At 42.4% G+C, this 22,713-nt stretch overlaps 1 protein-coding gene across 1 annotated transcript in view; it reads left to right on the forward strand.

Annotated features, from left to right (window-relative positions):
• The window catches only part of MREG (melanoregulin), a 62,743-nt gene extending 40,468 nt beyond the window's left edge, over positions 1-22,275 (forward strand). Inside the window, exons 3-5 of the mRNA XM_036916241.2 lie at positions 18,478-18,568; positions 19,794-19,957; positions 20,468-22,275. Coding sequence (XP_036772136.1) covers positions 18,478-18,568; positions 19,794-19,957; positions 20,468-20,602 — 390 coding nt within the window. The 3' untranslated portion in view covers positions 20,603-22,275. The remainder of the gene's footprint in view (positions 1-18,477; positions 18,569-19,793; positions 19,958-20,467) is intronic.
• Positions 22,276-22,713: the final 438 nt, after the last annotated feature.

Consider the following 22,713-nt stretch of genomic DNA (forward strand, 5'->3'; position numbering starts at 1 on the left):
CTGCACTGGTTGGCCCTGGGCACCTGGGCAGGGCTAAAAAGTGCAGGAGGCAGAGTGCCAGCAGTACTGAGAGGATAGCAGATTATAAATAAAATCACATTTGAACTTGTTTCTTTGATTCTTATGATCCCTTTGAGGTGCTCCACAGGCTTTGTGTGGGACCAGGCATAGGGAGAAAGGCACCCTTTCTTTCACATATATTTAATGCCGGGACTCTGTGAATATCTTTTGGAAAAATGACTTCCTTGCAGAAATAATTTGAAAGCTCTCTTTTCCCTCTTACCTGGGGCTCTGGCCATGGGTTTTGAAAAGTAAAGCAGATGCTTATTTCATAGAGCATAAAGAGGGCTGTAGCACAGCAGAAAGGATTCCTGGGGTTCAGGCCCAAGTCTACTACTGTCTCCTGACTTTACTGTGAATTTGCTGTGTGACCTTTGGCAGACCATTCAACCTCTCTGGGCCTGTTTTCTCATCTGACAGAGGGAGGCATGGAGGACGTGTTCTCAAAAATCCCCATACTTAAAGATCTATGAACTATGGAGCAGTGACCTAGCTTTTAACCCAAGAAACATTAAATGTTGTACCCCCGGCATCTGCTTCTTGAGGAGCTCGACCTCTTCCAGGGCCTTTGCATGAGATGCGTGCATTAAGCCTGATGTGGGGCTTGGGGACATTTCTGAGAGGAAAACAGGTAGACTTTTTTCCTCCTGGCCACATTTCCCTCCATAGTTCTAGTTCTAGACAAACCATGGTCCACACACAGGCCAAATCTAGTTTTATTGGAGCACAAAGACATTTATTTACATACTGTCATTGATGCTTTAGTGCTAAGATAACAACCTTGAATAGTTGTGACAGAGACCTAATGTCTTTTTTTTTACTGTGGTATCATTAATATACAATCACATGAGCAACATTGTGATTACTAGATTCCTCCCATTATCAAGTCCCCACCACATACCCCATTACGGTCACTGTCCATCAGCGTAGTAAGATGCTGTAGTCACCACTCGTCTTCTCTGTGCTATACTGCCTTCCCTGTGCACCCCCTTACGTGATGTGTGCTAATTGTAAAGCCTCTTATTCCCCTTATCCCTCCCTTCCCACACACCCTCCCCAGTCCCTTTCCCTTTGGTAACTGCTAGTCCATTCTTGGGTTCTGTGAGTCTGCTGCTGTTTTGTTCCTTCAGTTTTTGCTTTGTTCTTATACTCCACAGGTGAGTGAAATCATGAGGCCTAATGTCTTGTAAACCATGAAATAGTTACTCTCTGGCCTGAGGCCATACAAGCATTGCTTTTGATTTGATGCTCAGTACGCTTGTCTCAAATGATTGTGTGGATTTAATTTTTCATAGAAGGATACATATCCAACCGCTCTGAGGAGAGCTTCCTCTGCCCACCACTTTGTGATACTTTGAAAGAAGAGACCCTCTTTAGAAACCGACTCTTCTAGCTTTTTCATTTATGGGTGCAAAACATTTTTCATCTACTAATGATTTTTTTCTTTTGAAATTGACTATATAATTATGTTTTATGTGAGATTACTCAAAATTTAAAAATAATACATGTAAATTTCCAAACATGTTAAATGTAGCATGGTTAGTATCATACCACTGTTTTCCCTTCATATTCTGGGATTTTAAATGTACAAGAATTGTTAGGGGCTTTGTTTGAATTAATTAAAGCCTGCCATATTGGTAAAGAACCAGCAAGTGACTGATGGTCTTGAGAACTGGAAATGGCTGCTGAATTCAGGATTTGCAAGGCAGCTTTCTAAATGGCTTGGCAAAGGGTCACCATGTATTTATAAAAGCCAGTAAATAATGGGGTAATTATAAACAAGCGTGTTACCCAGTGAGTTTCCAAGCAATTACAGGACTGCTTCTGCTTAAGCTGTTGTTTTGTTTTGAGGCTGTGACATTACATCATGCTTGAGGCTTTGTTAGTAACCCCCAAATGCTATAGTAGGGGACATAGCATGTGGAGGCTCAGTTGAACATTGTAGGGGAGTAAAAAGTGGGCAGTGAATGAGATACTGAAATTGTAAGGAAAATGTTTTACAAGGCTTGATTTTCAATAATAAGTCCCAGATGTTAAAGAATCCTATTGTCATTGACAGGTGACATGGAGAGTAAGCATCTGGTACCTCTTGTTCAACCTGACTTCGGGTTGTGTTCATAAGGATGTAATATGCTGGAGATGTGCTTGGTGTGATTAGAGAAGTAGTTTAGTTTATAGTTCCATGTCTTAAAAAAGATGTAGATAACTTAGAGAAGGTCTAGAGTAGATGATTAAAATATGGAAAAATTAGAAAGTAGGAATGAAGTGATGGGGAAAGGTGGATCAACAAAAGACAGGTTGTCAAATCAGATTCACATGGATCATAGATTGTACCAGTATCAAGCGTTGCTAATGCTTTCAAAGACACAGGCAATTGAGAGGCTCAGACGAAGCAAAGAGAGGTCTGGGGCGTTGCAAATGTCTCCCTTGGATGCTCTTCCCCACAGGACACGCACCTCTGACTCAGAATACTCAGAGGAGTCTAAGTGAGGTTCACTGGGTTACCTCACACACTGAAAAACGTTTATATTATGAAAGAGCTCCATTTTATACCCCCTCATTATTTTGTAGCATATGTGACATTCTCCAGGGAGCCATACCCCAAAGATGTTGGTGCCTTGAGTCTAAGTAAACCTTTGGCCAGAGACATCCTGCTACAGACATTCTGTAGATAAGGTTTCTTCCTCCCAGCAAACAGCATTCCTCTAACTACTGGGAGATTCAGTTGGTAAGGATATCAGATGGGTCACCTGCCTTCTTCCCTTTTCTCCCAGGGCTTCCCCTTCTCCCTTGTCCCCAAACACACACACACATGAATGGATCACAGGCCAGCGCGCGCACGCGCACACACACACACACACACACACACACACACGGATCACAGGCCAAGACATGAAGATGAAGAGGATGGGGGTGATTTAGGGCCAGGCTTAGAAATAAATAATTTGACAGCTTTCAAATAAGGGACGAGCAGTTATAAGTAGGGCCCCCAATGATAAATATGTAGGAAGAGCAGTGACAAAAAGAGTTACCTTTAATATAAGAAATAATTGGGTTAAAAAAATAAAAAACTTTTGGATTTGGGGCGGTTGTTAGATTAAAAGAGCAAATTATAACTTCCCATTTTCTCTCTTCCCTTCCTTTCTCTCCGTAGTGTTTCTGTCTGGTTCTGCTGAATACAATGCCTCCCAAACCCCCGTCCACTCCCCCTACCCCATCCTTAATAATCCAACTCTACTGGGCCTCCTTCCTTGTCACCCCCGTCTTTGCTGTGTCTCTCTGCTCCCTGTCTGTCTCTCCTCTTTGAAGCTGGCGGAGATCCTGGAATACAGAGCAAATGCCCCCCACAGAAGCAAAAGTATTTTCAGCTAAATATTGTGACACACACAGGAATTTGCAAATTTATCAAAAGGATTTTCAGTTTAACAGAATTCATTGAAATTAAATGAGCTAAGTAAGGTCTGTGAGTTGCCATCCAGAACACAGTAAATATTTTTCTAAATAAATTCAAACTACATAGTACCCATAGCTAGACTTTTCCAACTTTGAGGTAATTAGACAATTAATTAGGTTAACAAAGGAAGCTGTAAATATAATCCTTCTTAGGTAGTTTAAAGTTTCTGTTTGATTTTAAAAGAAGTACATGACCATCGTGGAAAATTTGGAAAGTAGAGGAGAAAAAAAATCACCTATACATAATCCTACCTTGAGATAAACACTATTATACTATTTTATTGCATTGTTCTTCTGATATTTTTTTTGAGGCAATGGTATATTGTGTGTGTGTATATATATACACACACACACACACACACACACACATATATGTGTATATATATATACACACACAATATGTATATTATACATACTGTTGTGAATATATGTACTGTTGTCTCAAAACATATATATTGTATTATACTAACTATATATATTCTGCTTTAATACTGATCACTAATGTATCATTTAGGTAGTTTTCCTTTACCTCTTTGAATTTTTAATTAGTTCTCTAATGACATCAATTGCACTGACATTTTTTGTTGTGATTGTTGCCACAGGACAGATTCTTAAAACTGGAGTTCCTGGACTAAAGATTTTACCCATTTTTGTATATTTTGAAACACTCTGCCAAATAATTTTCATTATTTATGAGAAAGATACCAATTTTATAACTTTGATCTTAATACAGCAGAGCCCCTGTCACCACACCCTTCCCAGCATTGGAGACCCTCATTTTCTTTTACTTTTATAGATCATTTGGCTAGCAAACAATAGCAACACAAAATTCATTGTTTTCCTGAGAATGTTTAAAGGTGGGGTGTTATCTCCTAATTGATCCTTTGTGAATCATCTTTTGATGTCTTTCATTGATGAGTATGATTTTTCTTTCCATGTTAAGCCCTTGATAGATTTGTATCAAACACTTTTTCCAGTATGTTCTGTGCTCTTTTATTGTTTTCTTTCCCTTATGTATAAAAGTTCCATTATTTTTGTTTAGTCAAATCATATACTTTTCTGTTGTCTTGAAGGTCTTTTAAAAGTAGTAAGACATTTGTCTAAGTATAGCTGTTGGCTAAATGGGATTGTGGATATGAAGGCATTTTTATGAATTGAAAGACATCCTCCCAATAAAAGGATCAGTGACTAATCACCCCCCTGCTGTCACCTGGAAAGAACTTGTAGCCCTTAAGGATCCACATGAGTGTTTTCTGTTGCATTCCAGCTTAGCAAATTTTGCCACACTCTGAAGTTAAACCATTTGGAATAGTATCGTTTAGATCAGCACTGTCCAATAAAAATATAAGTTAAGTAAGTAATTTTAAGTTTTCTAGTAGTCACATTGAAAAAAGTAAAAATGAGTGAAAGTGAATTTAATAATATGATTTCTTTAACCAAATATATCCAAAGTATTATAATTTCAACATGTTATCAATGTAAATTGATATCCTAATGAGATACTTTTTTTTTTTCTTGTACCAAGTCTTCAAAATCCAGTGTCTATTTTACATTTATAGCACTTCTCAATTCAGACTAGCCACAGCCCAACTGCTCCCCATGTTCTGGGCAGTCTAGTCCAGGGAGATCTCCCTGCCACTAGATGAGACCTCAGCCCGGGAGAGGGTTCTTGACTCTGATTGAGAAAGAATTCATGAGCAGGTACTAGCAAAGAGGAGTTTAGTAACGCAGAGTAGAAACTCAAGTGGGGAGCGTGGGTGTGCTCACCCAGCAACATGGTGGGGGTCGGGTTGGATGGGCTTATAGCTGGGGTGTAAGCAGGGGGTGGAATATTCATCAGGATAGGTGGGATTTTCCTGGAATAGGGATTCAGGAAATAGGTGACACCTTCTTTTTGTCCTTAGATGGTCTGCCTTGGAACTGTCATGGCACCAAGGGGTGTGATTGTTAGTATGGGAGTGAGCCAGTAGTGTTCTCTGAGGTGAAGTCGGGTCTGCCTCTGCTCCAGATGGAACCAGTCAGTTTTGGCACGTGTGTTATCTGTACCCTCACTCCTCACATCCCACATGAACAGTTTACATGGAATGTTTAGCTGTATAAACAAGCATTTAACTAAATGTAAGCACCGGCCGAAGTCCCCACCCTCCTCCCTGCTCCTGTGTGGCCGTCTTCCTACCACGACACCCAGCCATGTGTGGCCAGCGGCTGCGTACCGGACACGGCTAGGTGCTGAGGGATAGCCAGATCCTTGAGATTTCTTTTTGAGCCTGGATCTGGAAAAACCCTCATTAAATCTAAATTTGCCTCAGTACTTTGAAAAGCAGCCTTAATTGAATGAATTGGCCGTTTCTGCCTTGCCAGAAATTTAAGTCCATCTTTCCTCTCCCTGAGCCGGAATGTAGTCTAATTATCCTTTGCTTTTGGTGACAACAACTCATTGTCCTTTTTCCCTGCAGTAGCCAGAGCAGCAGAACTCTTGAGTTGGTTCCAACTCAGCTGATCAGGAGTCACCCTGTCACATGCAAATATCGCACCTGTTCTTCCCTTTGGCAGCATTAGCCCAGTCACATCCTGAGCTTGGCCCTTCTGACTCTGAAGCTGGATATGGGGCCGAACCCACTAAATACACAAAACTGACTTGAAACCTCATTGCTTGGTAGCCCTGTTCCTTGGCTTTGCTGGCACTTTTTGTAGCAGTTGCTGTGAGCTATCCCCTGGCTTAATCTGGTTCAAACTAGATCAAGAATTAGGTCAAGAGCCTCTGGCTGCAAAGCAGTCTGTTTCCAGAGCTCCAGCAGAGCCGTGGAATAAAAATAAACCAGAGAGTTGAACAGCATTACTTGGCATTTGCATGTACCTTGTCCTGGGTCAAAATTCTGGCTTTAGTTCTAGGTCAGAACACACGAGCACTTCAGAAGGTAATGAGACTGCGTTAGCACCCCAGGTAGGGCTGTGTCCCTCCAACATGCTCCAAACAGTGACTCCAGGATGGTGTTTGGAGTTCGAGGTTTTGTGTGGTAATTAGAGTCGAACTGCCCAAACTGCCAGTCTTAGAAAAGTTTCACTTTATCATCTTCTAAGTATAAAGTATCAGAGTATCTGGGTTGGGGTGGGGTGGGGGTCGGGCCTCAAGGCCTAGTGGGCAGCATAGCTGACTGGTCCTAGACCTGGGGGCACCATGGAGCCCACTAAGGGCTGGCTTCCCTGGGACTCAGGGAAAGGGCGACTAGACAGCTCTGGAATAGGGCAGGAGGAGAAGAGGAGAGGCTTGTTCTGCTGAGACCTGGAGAGAGAGCCCATCAGAGTTGGTCCTACCCACCTGAAGGGGCTCGTTCCCTTAGGCCCTGCTTTCCAATGGACAGGCCTTCTTGAGAGTGCGTGCTCCACAGGGATGGCACGTCCGGGCCGCAGCAACACATCAGCCCTTGTTGGGAGGTTTTGGAGGGCCCTCTGAGTCTGGAGGCCCCAAGGGCCTAAGGAAGTGCAGGGTTCCTGGGCACTCGGCTCCTCCTTGGCCTCACTCCCTACCACTCACGCCCCCAAGGCTCATCTAATCTGCTGTGGATCCTCCTTTACACTGAGTTTCTCTGCTCTGTCATCTGATCCTGCGCCATATGGGCCGGGGTGGAGGCCGAGGGCTAATGAGAGGACCAGCTGTCTAGGAACAGTGAAATACAATCCTATCATTCCCTCTTACACACCACGTCTGGTGGGTGCAGAGAACAGGCTTTTACAGTCCAGAAGGAGGATGCCGCTCCTGGGTAGGTGGCCTTGACACTGTCCTGAGGCATCTGTGCTGAAAAGAAGATCCTCTGTAGGATCGGCGGCGGCCCCCCTTCCCGGCCCAGTCTCCCCAGCCTGCCTCCTGCGCTGGGACCTGGCTGCGTTGCCCTTCCTCCTGCTGCTGAGCGGTGGGGAGTGTGCTGGCCGGGAGCAGCTGGGGAACAGAGAACTCCCCGTCTCCTGGACCTGAGTGGCCGTGCCAGAAGCCACTTTTGGAATGAAAGTCCCTGCATGTCATGTTCTGTTTCTCTCTTTGCGTCCCAGTTTCCACACTGGTGACAGGGAAGGACAATGTAGTTGGGCTAGATTTGGGCCTAACAGAGTGGCAGCTGAGGGCACCGAGGGGCATGTGTTATTGAATTGGAATTTTAGGTCCCCACCTGAAAGTTGTGAGATGTCAGCGGGGCATTGCTCCTCTCAGCACCTCACACAATGCATCCCTAGAAAGATCCATAAACCCCTCTCATTGGCTTATATGATGAACGGGATGACTCATAAAGTGCCCGTATGGTGCCTGCCCGCAGTGCAGCCCCAGTATCTATCATTGTTTAAAGAGATGTATGTGGAAAGCACTTTTCAAATACCAAATGCTTGGTCAGTCACAGAGTGGAAGAAGTGAATGGATTCTTTTATTTCGCCTTTCTTGAATTTACTATTTCCTCAAAATATGGAAATCAAAATATTTGGCTTACTTAAACCTGCCTTGTTTGGAATGTGCATGCATTAGAGCCCAAGTGGCTTTTTCTGATAAGATTTAGCACTGCTTTCTAGATTTAGAATAGGCACTGGGTCATGGCACAATGAAGTCTTTATGAACTGTACTCATTTGAGTTCAGCAAACCCACTGGGACACTGCTGTGTAGACAGGACTGGATAATGCATGGATGAATCTAGCACTGAAGGAGATCCTGTGGTTTATCTACACAGTAAATAAGTCTACAGCAGTTTTCATAAAGGAGCTGAGGAATTTCAAAAGAAGAAACAATTACTTTCAACTGGTGACAAAGGAGAAGTCTCAAGGCGGTGGCATTTGAGCTGAGCCTTGAAAAGTGAATAGGATTTAGATGGCAGTGGAATGAGGACACGAATGTGCGTGGTCAAAGGCACACAGGTTCAAGGTGCACTAGAGAATAGCCCGGTGGTCCCATGTAGCAGGGGCACCCTGCGTGTGGAGGGATATTGTTGGCACAAGGCTGGGAAGTCAGATCATGGAGGCCTGCTCAGGACTGAAACTTTATTCAGTAAGCTTTGGGGAACCACTGAAGTTTTGGGGGAGGGAAATAACCCAACCTCACCTTTAGGAAGACAGCTGGTTGGGAGGAGACTGGAGATACTAGTTTCTGAAGCAGAGGGACCAGTTAATGCAGCTGTTCATGCCAACTAGGCTGAGGCAGTGGGAACAGAAAAGGGGAATCTGTGTCATAGGGAGCATCAGTAGGATTTGGTGACTGATTGGGATTTGGAAGGTGGGACTGAAGGGGAGTGGCAGCAGGTGACTAAGGTGGGAGCATAAGAGGGAAGGCAGGGGCCTGGGGCTGCTGTGGGGAGTCTCATTTGCTCTGCTGAGTGGCCCAGACAGCTGCCCATCCGTGAAGAGACGTCCAGCAAAAAGGGGGAAACTAAGCCCTGGAGCTGAGGCTTGGGGTCAGGGCAGAAGAAGGAGACTTGGGAGTGACTGACAGAGAAGCAGGGACAGCAGAGGCTGAGGCATTAGGGCAAGTTATCTGCCGGGAGATAAGAAGGCCAGTCACAGGGTCTCCAGACAGGACTGCGGGAGAGGAAGAGGCAACAAGGGGAACCGGCTAAGAGGGGAGGAGTGGGAGGGACATCAGAGGAGGCTGTGCTTCCGAGGCAGCTGCTCTGAGTCTCAGACCTACTGCTCACTGACGCCAGGCGAGATCTGGACCTTTCCTACCCAGTGTGGGGACGCTGACATCCACCTCACGGGGTGGTACCTAGATACAGAGTGGGCACTTAATAGACGCTTACTCCTCTTCCCTTCCCCACAGAAACCTGGTGGGGCATGATGTTAAGAAGGGGGTGGCATCAGGATTCAGGGCTTTAGAAAAGGTGATGGCCTTTGGAGAGAATGATGAGATGCCCCTAATGGGTCACTAGTGAGAAGAGGAGGTGCGGGACATACCTTAGCATTTTCAGTGGGTGGCAGATCTGAGGGAGGCCGATTGCCAGGGGCTGGTGGGCAAGGGGGTGAGGAGAAGAGCGGGTGGGAGCTCCTTTGCGAAGCCATTTGGCAGTGAAGGGAGGAAGGATGGATGGTCAGAGGGAAGGGAAGGAGGGCCTCATGGCTGCTTCTGTCAGTGACCCAGCTGTCTTCTTAAACACACCAGCCCATTCCTTCTCAAATCCTTTCCTTGGAGCTGGCATAGGAGGCCAAGCTTTGGGTGCTTTGTTCGAAGCTGCCACTGATTAGCTCTGGGAGGAGGAGGCTCATGTGAGTCGGTGTAACTGTGGTTTGTCACACCAGCTCTGGAGAGGCTGTGGCTGGGCTCTGGTCAGGCATTCCTGTCACCCTTCGGGCTTGCGGGCACGGGGCAGAGGGCTGCAGGCCCTCCGGGGTCTTTTCAAAGGACAGGAGGACAATGTACTCAGCTTCCTTTTGGAAGTGGCAGGGCAAGAGTGGCGTAGGGAGCAGTAGCAGACTGTAGGTAAGTATGAGAAGCCCTGGGTTTTCTCAGTCCCGAAGCCTGGAGCAAAGTTTTGCAGAAGGGTGGGATGTTTTCCAGCTCTCGCTGCGCAATTGACTTTTCTGCTCAGTCTTCAGAATCGCAGACCCCTGCAGCTTCCGCCACCAGTCAGCGCCCACCCCCCTGCGTCTCCAAGGGGGGCATGCCTTTGCCTCATCCTCAGAGAGAAGTGGGGAGAGATGGGCAGGAGCGAGTGTGGGGGGAGAAAGGAAGGGGAGATGGAGAGAGGTTGAGGTCCTTTCCACCTGCCCTTCAGAGGGGAGACAGAACTGAAGCCCCCAAAGGTAGGACTGGACCACTGCACCCCAGCGAGGTGACCCTTGCGGGATGTCCTCCTGGCATTTGGCAGCATTCTTGGCTAGAGCCTGGGAATACTTTGCCTCCAGAAAAGTTCTATTTTCTCCCAAGACTCTGTCTTAGTCCCACCTCAGGTAGGGCTGCCGAGGCTTCAGGTTAGTCTCCTCGCCTCACTTAACGCTCTTTTTCCTCTTCCTCTATTTCCCGTCCTTCCCTCCCACCTTGCTCACCTGCCCCCTCCCTCCGTGTTCCAAAGAGGCAGTGGGGGCAATGGCCCTACAACCGGACTGCCAGGGTTTGAAATCCGAGGCTTCTCTTACTTCCCTGGGATAGTTACTTCCCCTCTCTGAGCCTTTCTGTCTGCACTCATGAGGTGTTGTAGTAACGTCCGTCTCATAGAATAACATACCGTGTTATGAGAATTAACAGTAAATACACGTAAAGGACTTAGAAGCCCTGCCTGGGAAGTAGTAGGTGCACCATAAACACTATCTACCTGTCTGTCTGTCTGTGTATCTTTCTATCTACTTTTTGTAAATACCTTGAAATCCTTTTTGGATTTTGTCAGGTGATAAGAAAAAATATATTATACTGAAAGAGCCTATAGAAATTAAATTTCTATAAATTATACATTATATGGTATATTTTTATTTAAAGTATTTTTATCTTTATTCTATTTAAAGCATTTAGAGTTCCAGTGATTATCCAGAGGGCTGATTATCTTACAAAGCCTTCATTCTGAATAGGAAGTCCTTTCTTACTTTGCTCTTTGCTGTGGCTTCCATCTATTCGGGCTTCTTTCTGCATTTTGAAACTATGTAAGAAAAAAGAAAAGGAATTCTCCCACATACCAACTGTTTAAGTTTAAAGGCTGTTATACTGTACTCGCAAAGTTTCCGATTTGCAGATCTGTCAATCAGGACGCCGTGACGTCGTTTCTCAAGCGCTTCATCTTCTTGGTGCTCTTCTCCCAGCTGCACCACCACTGGACACAATCCCTCTTCACGCAGTGGCCCAATTTCTGTGCAGAGTGTATTGATTACCATTTCCTTTTGCACAATACTTCTATTAATGTAGTATAACATCACATTGGTTTGCGGGCTTCACTTCATTCCTTTAGGGCAGGGTCCATGGGCAGTTCATTTTTGTAAGCCCAGAGTTGTTTTGGTATAATGCAAGTGCCCAGTAAATGCAGGCTGAATGCCACATTTTGAGTGGATTTGGAGCCTTCAGTTTATTCAAACCCTAGGCCTGTCTTTCACATGAACTGCTGTGTAGGCAGGTTCTTGCAGCTGGTGCTCCAGCTGCGTTCATTTTTTTTCAACCAAAGTGTAAGGTTTCTTTTTATTTATTCCCAATAAATTTCAACCTGTAGATTTTCTCATAGGCCTTATTTGTTATATCTTTTGAATTGTAATTCTCTCATTCAGTATTAGCCATCCCTCCTACTTTTGTGACCTTTGGCTTCACAAAGTCACTGATAAAAATGCTGACTAGGCCCTGAAACTGAGCCCTGTCATGCATGACTAAAAACCTTTCTCCAGACTGACATCAACACTTCTGAGTACCCCCCCCACCGTAGCTGCAAAACCACCCGCTCTGCATTATCCCTTCCACATTTCTCCATGAGAAGCAAACGTGAAAGAATCTGCTAGAGGATTGTTAATATCCAGATACTCCCTGTGTACTACGTCTTTCTTTCATCTGATATTTCCCAGTACGTACAAAATGAAAGAAAATGGAATTGGAGAAGCAGTCCATGTGATTTTACTCTTTTAAAGAACCTCTTCATTTTAAGTGGAAAGTAACATACAATGATGTGAATTGGTGATACTTGAAAGAAAAGAGGTAACAGCTATAATGTTCAACGATTTCATTTTAACTGAGAAGCTATCGCTTTCAAATAAAAAAAAAATTGGCTGCTGTTCATATTGTAGTTCCTGGATTTAGATATTTACTTTTTTGTAATGCAACATTGTTACAGCCACAGTTGTATGGGGTCTTTTTCTCATGTCCTTGTTGAGTTGAAGTGGAAATTCCCAGAGGGATGTGTACAGTGACACATACGGGTACTTCATACTTTTTGATGGTGATATTAGGAAGAATGACTAGAAAGCAAAAAGTCTTAAGGCATTTTCTAGCTTAAAGGCACATTTAGGAAAATGCTGTAATTTTATAGGGGACCATTTTCCCTAAAACAAATATATATATGTTTATTATAATTCTGTTTCTCTTTAGACCAGAAAAAGGATCTGAAACCTATTCTGATACAGAATGAAAGCTAAAAAATATTTTTAAGTGAAAAATGCAGGATATGTATAGTATGCTACATTTATGGGAAAAATGGAAGGGCAGAGGATAAATTTATTATTTGTAGAGAGGAATGGGTGGCTGAGGGATAGAGCCTTTAGCACTTTTTGAATTGTGAATCATATTAATTAATGTATTACTTAACTTAAAGAACCAAACAATAAATACATATGAAAAAAGAATCTGGGCTGGGGAAACAACATGGAGTTGTCACTCTTTTCTTTTCTTTTTTTTTTAGGGCTTTTTAGTTGTTCTTGGGCTTTGGAATTAGATGCACTTAAATTTGACATCCGGTTTGACGACTACTGGTGGTTGAACATGGGAAAAGTAATTACATTAACTTCACATAAAATTTGGGAAAGGTCTTCTCAGCTGGCTTTTAATGCAGATCATATATAATAAAGAGTACTTCTTAAAGATCAGATTGTGATGATCTCATGGTAGAGTATGGAATGAAGAATATGGGGCAGACTTAAGCCTATGTGTGAACACCTTCCTCCGAAGACAGTTCTCACCATCCAAGGGAGACAAAAGACAAGATCTATCCTAATGTTTGGGTTTTAGCTTTTGAAGAGATTTTGGCTCAAAGTTATCACAAATCAGAAGTTAACTTTGAGCTGATTATTTCATCCAGCCAGAAGGATTCAATATGTCTTTATAAGTAAGGGAGTTAAGTGGTTAAACCAATGATAGTTAGATTCCTTTCTCTTGGATCTTTGGAAGAAATTAACCAATTAGATAAAAGCCACCTCCTTTCTCCTCTTATAAGAACAGCCTTACGAGAGTGAGGAGCTCTTCCCTGATGGACAGAATTCAGGGGAGGCACCATAAAGAACCCCTGGATCTAGAAAAGGATGGTTATTATATCATATCGTTTGCTTATGTCACTCCTGGGACAGAAAGATTGGGACCCAGGCAGATTAACATTGCATTCTCTGTAAGCCGTGTGCACCTCCAGCTAAACAGGTCTATATGCTGAGCATTTTCTCCCAGGGGCTAGAGGTAGGAAAACATTAGACTAATATTTTGTGTGGTATTTACAGCTTCCTTTTAGTATGATCAATGAGTGGCTTTTGTAACATAAATTTTCAGATATAAGGACCAGAAAAAGACCTCTAGTTGTCTTTGAGGTCAACTGGAATTGGCTTAAAGACAATTCCAGAAGTAGGACTGATTTCAGAAGAGATTTGATTCTGCGGCCCAGGATGTCCTTAGGCAATATATCTCTGTGATTCTTGTATCTTTGTTTTCCTTTGAGTGTTGATTTCTTCTTAGGCTGGCTCTTCTCAGGGTAGTAAAAGTTATGGGAAAAGTTCTAAATTTTGTACCCTCACACCACATTGTCCAGGGCAAGAGGGAACACCACTCCTGATTGCTCCCAGAAGTCTGGAGGATTTGCATCTTCTTGGATTGAGTTGGGTTATATTTCCATCCCCAAGCCAGTGGGATATGCTGATGACTCACGTTCATGGAGTTAATGAGTGGACTGGCTTAAGCCAACCCAAGCCCCCTCTTAGAGCTGGGAATGTAATTGTTCCCCAAGGGAAAATGTGGGTGAACTTGACAGATCGATGGGGAAGGGGGAATAGGGATGTTGGGAAAGCAAACACCAGATTTCTGCCAGTGGCAGACATATTGGTTGCAGACACATCAGGTGCCCCAGTGTCCATATTACAAACAGAACCCAGCTTAAGTTTGGGACGGTGAGGTGCCGGTCCCAGAAGATACATCATGATTGGTGCAAATACTACTACTAATCTGTTTCCCCATTTTTCCTGCCTTCCTTGCAATTACAGAGAGAGAAAAGCAGAAGAGCTAACGTACTCTTTTCCATAGCAGAGAGTATAAAGGAAGTTAAAGTTGATATGTGAGAAATTGGAAATGTAAGCCTAATATTTGGAGTTATAGAGGTAGATACCAGAGGAGAAGGACGAGGTTGTGTGTAAGGATGAAGAAGAAAGGGAGAGTGGGAGGCGGCTGGAGGCAGAAGAAATTGTTCAACGAAAGTAGCTACTTCTGAGAAAAAAGTGAAGGAAAAGAGAATGGGAAAGCAAAGTTTCAGTTTTTTTACCCTTCTGTTCTCTTTGAATTTTTCTTTCTATGTGATTATATTATTTTAATAATTAGAAATAAATTAATCACTTTTGAAGTTGTTCCTAAGAGTTTAAGATGTTTTAAAAACATGTAACTAATTATTACATGTCTTTAAATGTATAATCACCTATTTCACAAGAAATAAGTACATTTTAACTGTTGGTTTATCCACAGCCTCACAATGACATAACATAGATAAGAATAAAGTGTTTCAATTTTGCGCAAGAGAAAATGACCCCAGGAGCTTAAATCAGAACTCAAGGTCAAGGCCAGCTCGTAGGATCAAGCTGGAGGAGAACTAGCTGCTGATGGTTGCAGGAGTCTGAGCTTGTTCCTTTCGTGTTGTTGCCTCAACTTTCTTATCTAGTAGCTCTAATCTGATTTGGCCCACAGCTAGAGAAGAGGAAAAAAACCTCAAGAATACAGCTATAAGCATCTTCAGTTACTCGTTTTCAAGCCCATATGTTTCAGTTTGACTTGGTTCCCAGGTATCTTGGGAAACGATTCTGCACTATTTCTTTTATTACACCTTTGTTAATGTACTCATTATTAAAATTCCCAGCCAGAGCCTCACAATGAGCATAACATATTATTTCTGAAATTCTGAGAAAACGCACCGACGGTCACTTTAGAAAATATGACTTTAACTTTTGATGTCTAGGAGATTTAAGTTTCAACTTCCTTGTGAAGAATACTTAACTTATCTTTGTTGTTTTCAAATTATTTGTCTAAAAAATTGTTACATTAAAAGTTGTAGAAGGACATCACAGACTTGTTCTCCTCTAATACCAGGGGATAGTTGTGTTAGTTTCTTTAGTTGTGGGTAAGATTTTGTACATCACCATTCTCATTTGCGGCATTTAGATTCTGTTCTTTGGGGTCATGTGTGAAAGAGGAATTCACATTCCCCTCTTGCCGTTTATTTTATCAAAAGCCTATTCTTATTTTATCAAAAAATCCCACACTTTACTGGCTTTGGAGCTAAATTTTCAACAAAACTTCCAGACACTTTCATATATGATTATTACTGGCTATTCTGTCAAAAGAAGACAGTAATAATAAGGATATATGAAATGCATAGTTTCATTCTAGTTATCTTAACACAACTCCTAGCATGTGCAAGTCATTCAATGTGTCATTTGTGGGGTCCATCCTTAGCAGATTTTAAAATGTCACATTGTTACTTCTCCATCAAACACTATCAGAGGAACAGACACTGAAACTGAATGACGCTGCATAACAGTGTTGGTATTTAGAAATAGAAAATAACTGATAGATGGACAGCAAGAAGAGAAAAATTAAGAAGTCTGAAGCCTGGATGATCCAGTGATGAATGGTCTCTGAAAAAACAAGAGATTTGCCTGCACTTAATTGAGGAAACAGGTTCTAGGGGATCAGCCTAAGGAGCTAAAAAGAAAAATTGGCAGAGACCTTTAATCACAAGCCAATGAAGCCACCTAGTGGTTTGTTACATAATTCGAGGTGTGTGACTGCAGCGATTCCTCTATGGATTGTGTGGGTCTCCAATCATGTGTGATTAAGAGTCTGGTCACTTTTCATTTAGTCCAGCAAGGAGTTCATTTTCATTAAGAATAATCACAGCATTTCTCTGTGTAGTATTTTATTTCTCTATAGTTTTCTTTTTATCAAAAAGGACTTAAAGCAACTGACATGAAAACATAGCACAAACTAGAATAGAAGATGAGAAAGAAAACACATGAATGAAGACATAAAAAGTAGTAAGATTTTTGGTAATTCAAAAATGTTTACTAAATCCTATAGATTTTCCATGAACGGACTCTACATTTTCAGCTAAGTGTGGCAACTGATCACAATTCACAATGTCCAAAATGAAGAAACAAGTTTTTAGGAAAAGTAAAAATACCTGATGCGAAGGGCAGAGAAATTTCTCTTTTGGAGGTCCTCAGAAATGAGGTTCTGCAGAATGTAATGTTTAATGTCCTCAATTCTCATAATGGAAATCATCCTGAGTTTTGGGCAATTATTTCTGAATCGTGTCTACGTTGCTTTGGAGGAGCATGTGCACCAATCTCCATATTCAGGGCGTGTGTTAACACATTTGATCCTCACGTTAAGCCAACGAGGTAGGTAGTACTATCCCAGGGCTGCAGGTGAGGCCATGGGACACAGCGAGGTTATGAACTTGCCTGAAGTGAGGCTGTTCATAGAGAGTGGGAGCTGCATCTGCACCCAGGCATTCTGGCTCTAACACCAATGCACTTTTCCAAGGTGCAATGTACTGAATGGCCAAGTTAGTACAGGAAGGCCCTGCCAATGAAAACACTTTTTGAGTTTTTCCCCCCATGTCTTATACAGACTGGGGGGGATTATGTAGCTGTGCTTCAACATGATGCTACAGATGAGGTCAGGGGGTTGCACATTTCTGAGATGACTCAGTTAACTCTCCTTTCTTCCAGGGTCACAGATTTTCTTCCTGACCCCAGTCACCACACATTCATGGACATACATGTACATACACACCTTCAGTCAAAGAAAAAAACCAAGAAAGTGTTCTCAAATTCACCACTTACTGACTTCTAGAAAATAGCTGAAACTCCATGTCCTTTTGATGGCATATCCTCAGATAAAAGATCCAAAATGCCGTCATAAACAAAACACACTTGATTTTGCTAGTTTTTCAAAGTGGTATCTATAAACATTTGTGAATGGGAGCTAAATTGGTTTCTTTTAACCAGTCATGAAAGTTGATTAGCAATGAGCAAGGCAAGCCTTGGAAGGAACTCTGTAGGGGAAATGTTGGCATCATTCAAACATTTTCAGCTAGAGGAGTCAAAATAGCATACAGTTGAGTCATAAATTGAACATTCAGAATGATGTTCTTTTAAGCTGTGCATTAAGGTAGTTGTGTGGTTAATGTTTTTGCAAAGAGGAAAAGGTATACTCTATAAAATGTTCCATAAAGGTAAGTCTCCTTATAAACAAATTGCCATGACATTTAAAAGAAACGCTTAGCTCAGTGAAGATTCTAATGCTCCTGAAAGATTTATGTTCTGTTTTGGAACCACCGTGATGGCCTACGACCCATACGGTTGAAGTTTTCAGAATGATAAGCCTTTTAATAGTTCTACAGAGTGTTTGAAAGATTCATTCTATCATGGGAACATAAAAAGAGTGATCCTGAGCTATGATCAAGAAAAGACTGGCTGGGAATCCAGAAACTTGGGATTCCCGGGTGTGCTTTATTTTTATTACAAAGGAAGACAGAGATTCTTTCTATGCCATTTTTGTCATGAACTTTGGAGTCAGACTTGGATTCAAATACCAATTCTGATACCTATTTGCTGTATGAAATTGGATTAGCCAGTTAATCTCTTGGGGCCTCAGTTTCTTCATCTGTAAAATGGCTTTAGTAATACATGGATTTTTATCAGGTGCTCACTGTGTATTGTGCTTTTACGTACCTTTGATTGCTATGACAGTCTTAAGTCGAATATTCAGTATAGTTATTCCCCTTCACAAGTGAGTTCACGGCTGGCAGTCAAGAGAATAGGTAATGTGAAGTTTAATTAGGGTAATTTATGCAATGTGTTCTATCACCTGGTACGTAGCAGGCTCTCCAACGGTAGCCGACATACTCCTGTTGCCTCCATCTCACCCATCTCCTCCTCTTCTTTCAGATAAGCTTTGAAGATGAGTAAAGAGGGAACCACATGTTTAAGTAGCTTAAGTTTGGGAATTAGATTGAGGCTCAGGCTAAAGAGTTAGAATAAAACTGACTTTTATTTTCCTACAGGAGTGGCAAAAGCTCACCTGTGACATCCACGTGCTGCGGCAGATCCGAAGGGAAGTGAGGAATAGATGGAAACGCATTTTAGAAGAGTTAGGTGAGTGTGAAAGGGACCAGAAATGGTCCAAATAATAGTTGTGGTCATTCTTCCTCTTCACATTCTCCACCATGGTTTTTATAAAAGACCCGCCAGCAACTGAGCAATTAGGCCACTGTGTACTGATCCTGTTCCCAGTCCTGTCTCCTTATATCCTCAAGCATAAACACGCCATATTTCTGTCACCACCTGCCCATGTCTTGAGGGTATATTGTGCCATGCGTTGCTCCATCTGTCCTCAGTAACACAGGGCAGTGGAATCATATAGGAACATTGTATGTTTTTGGCATTGTACGTTGACTGAATTAGATAAAAGTGGCCACTTAGGTAATAGCTTTATCAGATGAGGCAGGCTGGGAGAAACACTCTGTAAGACAGAGTAAATTCGGTGTAGATTTTCAGAAAGGCTAGAAGGCAGAAAAGCTTCAAAGTGGGAGAAACACCTGTGGCATTAGAGTAGATATTGGGTAATGGTTTTTCTTAATTCTGCTGGAGCTGTGATACAATAAACATGGCCCTCACATTATAAAATGAGCTTGTTTTAATGTTTAAAAAATGGAGATCAGTTTTGAAGTCCTTAGTCCCTCTGCTTGGAAAGAGAACACGTCACCTTGGCATTGTCTTTTGAAAAGTGGCATGCCAAGTTGCTGGCCCCTATTGCTTTAGGCGAGATACAATGGGATGGGATGAACCTCTGCCCTCTTTACTCACCCAATATTGCTATAATTTAAGTCTCCTTTTTACAATGTAAGTTGTTCCAGGCAGGTGAGTCTTTTATAAACCATTGGGTAAGTATTTTAACCAGCTAAACATGTTGTCCCGGGGAAGGGAATCTGGGGTGTGGAGAAGTAGGGGCCTCTAGGGGACCGTAGGAATTCTGGGGACAGAGGAGGAGGTGTAGAGTGGGGAGTTGGAGGTTTTCAGTCTGAAAAAAGAATAGCAGCAAGCAGTCAGTGGGTGATTATCTGAGACTCAACTCTGAAGGAAAGGCCAGCAAAGGGAAATTAATGAAGAGGAAACATCAAACGAATTTTAATTAAAGAAGGCCAATCACACTGAGCTGGGAAGCAGCCCCAGGAACGGTGCCTTGGGCTTGACTTTCCGATGTGTGTTCAGAATCCACTTTGGGTCCCTTCTGAGCCTCCTGCAGGGACCATGCTGCAGCACAGGCATTTCCTGTGACTACTTTTAAGGAGAGATACATTTTTTTTTTTTTTTGCCTTAGGTTTTCAAAAGGAAGCAGACTCTTTGTTGTCAGTGACTAAACTGAGCACCATCAGTGATTCTAAAAACACAAGGAAAGCTCGGGAGATACTGTTAAAACTGGCTGAAGAAACCAATATTTTTCCAACTAGCTGGGAGCTCTCGGAGAGATACCTCTTTGTTGTGGTAGGTGGTTGCATTTTTTCATCTGCCCTTATTTTGCTTTAGATTTTTGCTTTTCTGTGATTTCCTATACTCAGCATTCCAATACCACCAGCAATCTTAGGCACTGGTTTCTGGTGGCCAGAAGCATCCAGTTACCTGGAGACCTTCACAAAATTCAGATCTCTGGACTGTGCTCATACTCACTGAGGTTCAAGAATCTGTATTTTTCACCCTACCTGCTGCACAGTTAGCTATTTGAACCGTTTGGATGTAGGTCAAAGAAATGTGAGAAATACTGTTTATATAACCTAAGATGGAAAAAAGAATTTGAAAGGACGTGAAGAGTGGTGGGATGGTTGTTGGGTACTGTGAGGAAAGAATGAAGGAGTGTCTCTAAATTTGTCGAGAAACATTTAATACGTGTTTTCCTTGCTCACTGTGATTTCTAGGGTGGGTACTGTTGTTAGATGGGATTGGTTTTCCCATCATCATGGGGAAAAAAACAACATTTTTGTTTTAATCTTTTGGCAGGACCGTCTCATTGCTCTTGATGCTGCAGAAGAGTTCTTTAAAATTGCCAGTCGAACTTACCCCAAGAAGCCTGGGGTCCCGTGCCCAGCAGATGGCCAGAAAGAACTGCACTGCCTTCCATTGCCAGGTCCCTAAAGGAGAGGCCGGGAGGCAGAATCGGAATTCTTCCGCTGGAACTCAGCAGCCAACCAAAGTTGGACAAATGCTTGGAGAAGAGAGGCAGCAAGTAGAGGGCTAGCTAGAAGAAAAGTGATCCTGATCTGCAAATATCTAAGGGTTTGGTTATGTGGTCTTCGTGCGAGTGTAACTCGGTGAGGTGAAGGTTGCATTGAAACCCTCTGCTGATCTTGCATCAGAGCCAGTGGGATATTTCATCGTGAGTGATTAGATTCCAAGAACCGATTGCCCCCATTTTGGTTTTGGTTGTACAATAAGCTCTCACCACTAATCTTATTGGAAGAATGGGATGATCTAGTTAATAAAACAATACAATTAATAGAGACAGCCATCATCGAGCCCAAATATGGATTACCAATTTTTAAATAATTATTAGAGGCTAACGCCAAAATAATACCAGGCATTACATAACCTTTCTTGGATTTGGAAGAACCTACAGAATCTTGGAGGTGTCAGAGGCATCATTGTAACAGTTATGATTATTCAGGAGTTTAGATGTGCCAGGAATAGGAATGTCTAGAGGTACTGCTCAGAAGTGAGTTCCAAATGAAGTGATCCCGAGCAGAATCTCCTGCAGCCACATGTAGAAAGCTCTGTTCAGTTGTGGTACATGCATCTTAAATTCCCAACATTCCTGATGTCTGATTACCTCATTTTTGCATATTGTCCATTTCTACCCCACAAACCCTTGATATTTTATCCAGGATAGCATCTGTAAACTGAAACGTTCGCCTTCACTTCCTTCTCTTCCCCTTAATCTGTTTCTGGTTTAGCAGCCGAGAGTTGTACCTGCTCAGATTTGCAGACTCGTAGCTCCACAAGCAATGTTGCATGAAAGAAGGTAACTGCTGGACTGTCTTCCATTCCAAACATGATTTTCAAAACGGAGCAGTGCTGCCAATACAACTTGCTTCTGTCCACAGACTGAGAAGTCCAGCTTCAAAAGTTACTTGCTACTTAAGCAAGGAGCTTGCCCAGGAATCATGGTTCATTTTATTGAAAAGGCTTTCAGAACTTGTAGGGCTTATCAGTAGGTTCCTGAGAACAACGGCAATATTTTTTACTTTTACAGTGCTCTTCTGACTTAAGTTTAAGAAGTAACTTGTTTCTTGTCTGTCCAGTGGATTATGACTTGAAAATGTCCATATCCTGACTAGCTCTTTTGGTAGTGTACACAATATTCAAAATATTTGTTATTTTGCAGATCAATTTAACTGACATGTTTCAGCAAAATTCTTCCTAGTTTCATAAGTAAGTTTTATTTTTGTATATTTAGTGTTTAATCCCTCTCCTGTTTAAAATTAGGCTGCAGATAGTGTCCCTCACCTCTGTGGGCTCTTGCAAGGTAGACACACAAACAGTGAAACAAACAAAAACAAAACAAACTATAAAATTAAAAAATTGAAAATCATAGTGTTTCCATCTCTGTCCTCAGAATTTGTGTTGTGTCTTTTTGCCTTTTTTGATGTCAAAATAGATGAGGTTGTTTGCATCTATGGAGAAAAAAAATGTAACCATAGTCTATTTTTGATAAGGAATGAGTCAGGATAAGATTGTGTCTATTACTATAAAAAACATGGACTTATCCAGGATATTTTCCTTGCACAGAATTAAAAGGTTTCTGCATTTGATTTTCAGCTGGATATGTGTTGTGTTTCTGAGAAATAAGAAGAAACAGTTATTCTTTCCATAAGCCCTTTAAATTAAAGGATAAAGGAGCTGAGAGACAGATGGATTTAAGAACCTCCCCTCATCCTAAAGCCAGTCAAGGGGCAAATCTGTGCTCAAGTCTGGTGCACGCTGCGGTGCATGAGAGGCCTAGGGGTGACTGAAGTGACCACTTCTGAGGTCACAGGTGCTCAGCAGCATCAGGACCCACAGGTGTGCAGGTGGCTGGAGGGTTTTCCTACTTCCTAAATGTCTCCCTATTGGCTACTGTAGTGCTTCTCCAAGGTTCATATGTATGTAGGGCAATTTCAATGATACGTGGATGGAAATTTTTATATTAATAGTTATTTATTTTAATGTGCACCAGGGGGAAAACCCTGTCATTAGCAGATCAAACACCT

Source organism: Manis pentadactyla, chromosome 6, assembly GCF_030020395.1.
Source record: "Manis pentadactyla isolate mManPen7 chromosome 6, mManPen7.hap1, whole genome shotgun sequence".
In the NCBI taxonomy this organism is placed as follows: domain Eukaryota; kingdom Metazoa; phylum Chordata; class Mammalia; order Pholidota; family Manidae; genus Manis; species Manis pentadactyla.